This window comes from Leptonychotes weddellii, chromosome 11 (genome assembly GCF_054177405.1).
Source record: "Leptonychotes weddellii isolate Sample4059 chromosome 11, ASM5417740v2, whole genome shotgun sequence".
Classification (NCBI taxonomy): Eukaryota; Metazoa; Chordata; class Mammalia; order Carnivora; family Phocidae; genus Leptonychotes; species Leptonychotes weddellii.
In genome coordinates, this window is record NC_138379.1 from 62,703,311 (window position 1) to 62,710,695 (window position 7,385).

Consider the following 7,385-nt stretch of genomic DNA (forward strand, 5'->3'; position numbering starts at 1 on the left):
ATGAGAGGGGGGAGGGTCAGAGGGAGAAGCAGGCTCCTTGCTGAGCAGGGAGCCCGATGCGGGACTCGATCCCGGGACTCCAGGATCATGACCTGAGCCGAAGGCAGTTGCTTAACCAACTGAGCCACCCAGGCGCCCTCTCCTAAAATATTTTCCATGGATAAGATGGACTTAGCTTTTTATTATAATGTATATATAATTTTAAACCTTCTTTTGAAGATACAAAAATAAATATTTCCCTTGTAAAAAAGATGTTAAGCTAATTTATATAACCCTGTATATGCTAACATGCACATTCCTTTTCTGTGCTGTTATTGCAGGTTTTGCTGTGAAAACTGTTTTGTTAATGATAGTTTTTCCATTTTTAAGGTTCAATCTATGGCTATGATTATTATTTATTTTATATCATTGGTCCCCTAGCTTCTCCTCCACAGATCATTCTTCTTCCTCAGACATTATGTCTTCTATACTCTCTTTTGACCATTTCTGGTTATATTTTATGTCTTATTCTGGCCTCAGTCTCTTTCAGGACTGAGTTCTCTTGCTATCTCTTACCAGCAGCCTGGTTATATTCTTCCCCTCCTTTAGACTCGGGGACTTCCTGCTTTCCTCATCCCTTTCACAACAATTTCATCTGAAAAGATACAATAATAGGTCCACTTCAGGGTAAATTCCAGTCTTTGCAGTTACTTTTTATTTGAAGGGTGGAGGGCAGTGAGGTGGTGGGAAGGTAGGTCTTTACATTTTGAGCCTCTATTCCTATTAAATTGAGTGGAGTGTTTCCATTCTATATTTAAATTTTCTTAAACTCCATCACATACTTATGCTTTGCAAGCCCTACCCACACCCATTCTTTCTTGTAAAAATGTGGCTTTAAACACATCTACAGTTACCTATGCAAGTAGGTATGTCTGCTCAAGAAACCTACTCAACCTTAACTTTTGGACAGAGTTTGAGGAGCACTGAATTTAGAGTAAGGCGATCTAGGTTCATTATCTTAGCTGCATTTGAACCAGATGTATCTTCTTGGACAAATCCATTATCTGAGGTTTAGGTTCCTAATCTGCCAAAAGGAGCTATAATAACCCCTGTTACACATGTCACATGGTACTTCTGAGCATCTAAGGAAATAATGATCATGAAAGTACTTACCAATGGTAAAGCGTCCCTCAGCGTGAGTGATATTGGGCATCCTGAAACTTCATTAAATTTTGTTCCTACTTCCATTTTCCCTTCTTCGGGTCAGAATAAATACATTGACCCATTAAGCTTAGACAAGAATAAAGAATATGACTTAAGGTTTCCAGAATAATGGAAAGTTTCAAGTTAAGATGAAATGATCATTCTCTTCATTCAATCATAATGAGAGCTATGAAACACTTATTAGAACTAATGACCTAAGTTACTTTACACAATTCATCTAGGAAACTTAATTTGTCAAGAAACAGCAAATGGTTTTTTGAAATTCAAATGGAACCTGGATGGAGGGATTGGGGTCAATGTTAAATTGATAGTCATTTTAAGGAGCAAATTAATGTTAATGTCATGAAAGTGGAGTGCAAAGAAAAGATTTTAAGAATTAGATGTTAATCAACTGGATGTTTGAGAAAGAATGCTGTTCCTAAAATTGAGGCAAAAATATTTTCCATATACAAATTCAAGGGCTTAAAAATATTACCCAAGGAATCAATAGAAAAAATCGTGTGTGTGTGTATACAAGTATATATATATATATATTCTTTCCTGTGAGACAGAGCTTCTGTCATCTATTATTCTTGGAATTCAGTGAAAAAAGAAAAGAATTTGGAATCAGTCACTCGGTTCCCTCCTTCCCCTACTTAGGAGCTATTTCCTTCTCCTTAAAAAGGGAGGCAATCCTGTCTGCTCCGCCTAACTGGCAAAGTTGTGCTAAGGACCAGGGCGCTGTGTGGGAAAAACAGGGACGGTTGCTGCTATCAGGACGACCAGAGTAGCTGTGCGCGGAGCAATGCAGTTTGAAACCCCCTAGCTCTTCTGAGGTGAAAGACACCTTGGCGAAGAGAAAGGCAGTTCTCTTGACCCCACGTCTATTTCATTTCTGATGCCACTTCAAACGTGGGTAAGAGGGAGGAGGGCCGGGGGAATTTAAGAAAGTTGGATACAGGGGAGAATGGCTGGCTCAAGAGCATGCGACTCTTGATCTCTGGGGTTGTCAGTTCGAGCCCCACCTTCGATGTAGAGATTACTTAAAAATGGAATCTTAAAAAAAAAAGAAAAGAAACTTGGACGCAGACCGCCTCCCCGCCTCCCCTCTTCCTTCATTCAACAAATACTTCTCCGACCCCTGTTGGGTGGCTGACCCTGGGCTAGTGAGAGCCGCGAAGAGGAAAGGACCCAGAATGCGGTTTCCGGGAGGACGCCGTCTAGGGAGCACACACCGGACGCGTAACTGCGGGTCGGCGAGGACCGGCGAGGACCTGGGAGCACCGCCCCCCCACTCCCGACAAAGCCCCTCCGCGGCTGCTGCCCAGCCCATCCCCCCGCACCCCTCCACGGCGGCGGCGGCCCGTTCCGGCCGCGTCCCCATGGCAACCAGTGGCGGCGCGGCGGGCAGGCGGCTGGCCGGGAGGGAGACGCCCTAACGGCCTCGGCGGCCGCGCGGACGCCGGGCCGGGGTGGCGGGAGCGCGGCGGCGGGCGGCGGGCGGCGGGGCCTCTCGGGGCGGGCCGGGCGGAGGGTGACCCCGGCGTTCCTGCTCCGGGGACCTCAGACCTCTCGGGAGAGCGTGGCGCTGCGCAGGTAACCCGCCCCGGCTCCCGGGACCCGGTCTCGACCCCCCCTCGACCTGGCCCCTCGGCTGGGCTTGCCCAGGGCGGGGGCGAGGGACCCCTGCAGGCCGGCTGCTGCGCGGGGGGCCGGGCGTGAACCGTGCGCGCGCCGGCGGGGCGAGCCCGGGATGTCAGCAGGGTAGTGCGCCGGGTCTTCCTGAGTCAGCAGGTGTAGGTGCTAGCTGTGTGGCCTTGGGCAAGTCACCTAGCTTGTCTGTGCCTCGGTTTCCCTGACGTTAAAGTGAGTGATTGGAAGAACCTGCAAAATCAGTTTATTCATTTGTCCCTCCTGGTCAAGTTTTCGTTCCCTATCCCTGCTCCTCACCCCTCTGCTCCACACACAATCCCAGAGTCTCTCTTTAATTCCTTTAATTTGGAAGTGACGTGAGCCCGGGAGTCTTCCTCCTCGTTCTGCCATCTTGAATGCTATTTAATTGACTTTAATTCAGTGATTCAGAGGAGTTGAAGTTCTTTTCAATACTTTGTCCATTTATTCTCATATATATTTTTTAATTAAAACTTTGTTGCTGGGGAAAACGTTTTTCTTTCCTTTTCTTTCTTTCTTTCCTTCCTTCCTTCCTCCCTCCCGCCCACCTTTCTTTCTTTTCTTTTTTTCTTTCTTTTTCTTTCAGCAAGTACTAACATCCAGGTAAACAGGTGCCCACAAAGCCATGGAGGAATTGTAAGATTTATATTTTTAGGCAACTCTTAACCTGTTTGTCATAAATCTCATGGTATATTTATTCTAACAAAACCCAGAAAGGGCCAAAGAGAGAATTTACTTAAAATAAAGGCGAACTTTTAAGGGACAAGAAAGGAAAGTTTGAGAACATTTAGCTTTAACTCCTCTACAATAGGAATTCTCTTTTACTCATCTCATGTGATGAGCCCTTTGCAAAGTACCTGGCACCAAGCTGTTCTTCAAGAAATAGTGAATGAATGCTCATTTCAGCCAATGTCATGTATTTCAACTCATGACTGAACCAATGTCATAAATGCAGGGGGGAATTTTTAAAAAGGTCCAAATTTCTGCATTTTGTAGAACCAAGAGCTGCTACGCTTGGAGAAGTGCACACAGCATGGTTTGCCAATAGCAGAATTTTCTTGCTTTATAGGTGAATAAAGTAAGCGTTTTAGTAATCTAGATCATTTTCTCCCCTAATAGATTAAAAATCAAGAAACAAATCAGATGCAGCACTTTCTTGACATGGAGAACCAAGCCCATAATATGATGGGGTAAGTGTTGATTGAAAATTTTCAGTTTAATAAGTGGGTCCTTAACTATCCCCAAAATTCCCAGACGATACATGAATTTCAAAATTGAATATTAATAGAAGGATGTACCAATTACTTTTGGTGAGGTGGATGGAGGGAAATTCAAGTGATTCTAATCAAGAACCTATGGTATGTATCTTTCCAATTTTGACTATGGGTCTGTATTGGAAAATCACCATTTTCCAACTTTTAGTGAGTTTTTCCTGTGGTTTAGGGTGATGGGTGCCCACACAGACCAATGTGCTCTTGGGTTCCCAGCAGCTCCCACCCAGTTTGCTTCTTTCTTGCTGCACTGAGTGTCCCAGGCTTCCCTCCACACTTGTCCTTAAGGCTGAACTCAACCCTTAAACAGCCTCAGAACAGATTTGGCTCCTACAGACTCTACAGAGAACAAACTGATGGTCACCAGAGGGCAGGTGGGTGGCGGGATGGGTGAAACAGGTGATGGGGATTAAAGAGTGCATTTATCATGATGAGCGCTGGGCAAGGTATGGAACTGCTGAATCACTATATTGTACACCTGAAACTAATATAACACCATATGTTAACTATCCTGGAATTAAAATTTAAAAACTTAATAAAATTTAAAAAAAAGATTTGGCTCCTCAAACAACAATAAGAACTGAATATTTTACCAAAGGTCTCATGAAGAGATAAGGGACAGAATTTGTACAGCATTCCCCACTGCAAAAAATTAAATTCCCTTTCACAAATACCTGTCCCCACCCCTCCCATGCCACCATGACCACAAAGGTTCCTCTTCCTGTTGTTTCATTAGTCAGCAGGCCACTGGCTAACCCCAAAGCTGGGGGCCGGGCAGAGGAGGGGACAGGTGAGGGGCGAGCACGGGAGGGACAGTGGGTAGGAGTGGTACTCTAGTGTGTAATCTTGACTGTGACTGACTTGCACTCATCAAACCTCTCCAAGTGTCTCCCTTTCAGTTATTCTGCTCAGACCATGACTTTGACATCATGCTAAAGGAAAGCTGCACAGGTCTGGGTAAGAATAACGGTCGGTTTTGTAAATCCTGCTGCATACTCCTCCTTACAACAGCCCAGCTGCTATTGTTCTCATTGTATAACTAAGAGAATCGAGTGTACTAGTTAGATTATAGTCTAAGGTCTTGTAATAAGGAGACCCCGAAATACAGTGGTTTAAATAAGATTGCAGTTTATTTCTCTTTCATGGACAAGTTTTGGGATAAGCAGCCCAGGTCTGGGAGGGCAGCTCTGCCCTCCTTATGGCATGATTTTTATGCCTGGACCCAAAGTGGTGGCTTCAGTTTCCACTGCTATGCTCCTGCCAGAGCGAAGGGGGAAGGGCAAGAGGAGAGGAGATTTGGTTCCTTTTTGGAATGTGCCCTGGAAATAGCAGGCCTCACTTCTAGCCGTTTCCTGTGGGCCAGAACTTCGTCCCAGAGCTACAGCTAGCTAGCTGCAAGAAAGGTTGGAACATGTGGTCTCTAACTGAGCAGCTCGATGGCCTAGGTGATAAAAGGAAGAAGAATGGATGTTGGTGGACAGTTAGCAGCCTCTGCCACATTTCTGAGCTGAGAAAGGTAGAAAGAAAGAGAAATAAAGCAGCAGCTTGCCCCAGAATGTACAACTGGTTAGTGGAAAGGTAGGATTTGAATTCGGATACATGTGGCTCTAATCCCTGCATGCTTTGCTCCACAGGAAATGGGTGGCCCTGAGATGTGGGAGCAGCCTGCGTGCTCTCTGTGGCAGAGCCCGGTTAGGATTCGGGGCTGAGCGGGTGTTAATTCCCTGCTGTGATGACGGCACTGAGGGCTAAGAGGCGGATTGAAGGTCTCAAACCCGAGGCTTGATACCAGATACCACTTGACTCCTGCAGATCTGAGGCCATGGAGACTGCTATTTGTCTTCATTCATTCTTTTGGGGGAAAAGTGTAGAATATTGAATGCATAGCAAGTACAACACTAAGTCTCTTGGTTTATACAAAGATCACTAAGAAACAGACCTTAAGGAGCTTAGAATTTAGTGGGGAGTCACAGAGCTTGTTTGGGTACAATGTAACCACCAGCCAGAAGTGAATGAGAATCACTAGAGGTTTCCCTGAGGAACTACCCTACTCATCCCAGCAGACATGGGACCAGACATTGTCTACCATGGTCTACAAAGCATGAAGAGCCAGGCTGGCTTTGCTTCTGTCCTGCATGCTATTGAGATATATGTAAAAATCTAGATCATAAAGACAATAAAACCTCATCAGGTTTCACAGAGGTGTGTTACAGAGCTTATCAAACCATGTCACCTACATACACAGTAACATTTTGTGGCGCAACTTCATCTAACAGATATTTATCTAGAGTCTACTATAAGCCATTGATTGGTCTCAGCACCAAAAGAGAGCAGTGAACAAAACGAGGCCACTCCTCCAAGGGTTAGTGGGAGATACTAACATGTTTCATATGGTCATATGAAGAGAAACAAAGCAGGCTAAGGATGGGAGGTTGAATGGGGTGATCAGAGAAGGGTTCCTGGTCAGGTGGCTTTGGGGCAGAGATTATATTGGGCAAAGAGAGTTCCAGACAGTAGGAACAGAAAGTGTGAAGGGGTAAGGAGGGAGTTTTAGCCCAGAACATTCGTTGGGTGAGTCATTATGCTCTGACACCTGGGTTATCACAGGGTTTGATTTTAATTTTAAATCCATGATTTCCCCCAATTATAGGTGTTTGTATTTGTGCCATAATAATCAACTTAAACTCCTTCTAATCAAAACAGCCTTATCTGAGTTTGTCCTTTCCATTTGTTTTTAGAGTGTGTGCCCAGAACATAAATAATTACAGAATGAACAAATGATGTATTTGTGTTGGCCTGTTAAAGAGAACCGTGTCTAGATTTTGCTTTGTTTATTTACTTCTTAATTCCTACTCTTACTAGCTTGTCCTTGTATGATTTATTTTACTGATCTTGTTCTCCTGATTTGTGAGTTGAAAAATCTGGTTCAGTTCTTTTATGGTTTCTGAATTTTATGATTTCTAAATTTTATGATTTCTTTAAGCTTTTCCTGAGCACAGCTCTGCTGTGGGCCATACTATTAGTGTTTCCACTCTCATTTCCTAAATAGTCTGGTATTTCAACTTTGATTTCCTCCATGACTAATTTGAGATATTTAAGACATGTAACTTCTGGCGGGGTGTTAATTTTATATATATATTTTTTTATTCTTATGTTAATCCCCATACATTACATCATTAGTTTTAGATGTAGTGTTCCATGATTCATTGTTTGTGCATAACACCCAGTGCTCCATGCAGAATGTGCCCTCCTCAATACCCA

General features: G+C 44.2%; 1 protein-coding gene across 1 annotated transcript in view; it reads left to right on the plus strand.

Annotated features, from left to right (window-relative positions):
- The first annotated feature begins 2,672 nt into the window (after positions 1-2,672).
- The window catches only part of DEUP1 (deuterosome assembly protein 1), an 80,420-nt gene continuing 75,707 nt past the window's right edge, over positions 2,673-7,385 (plus strand). The window contains exons 1-2 of the mRNA XM_081799015.1: positions 2,673-2,778; positions 3,973-4,043. Of these exons, the coding sequence (XP_081655141.1) occupies positions 3,997-4,043 (47 nt within the window). The 5' untranslated portion in view covers positions 2,673-2,778; positions 3,973-3,996. The remainder of the gene's footprint in view (positions 2,779-3,972; positions 4,044-7,385) is intronic.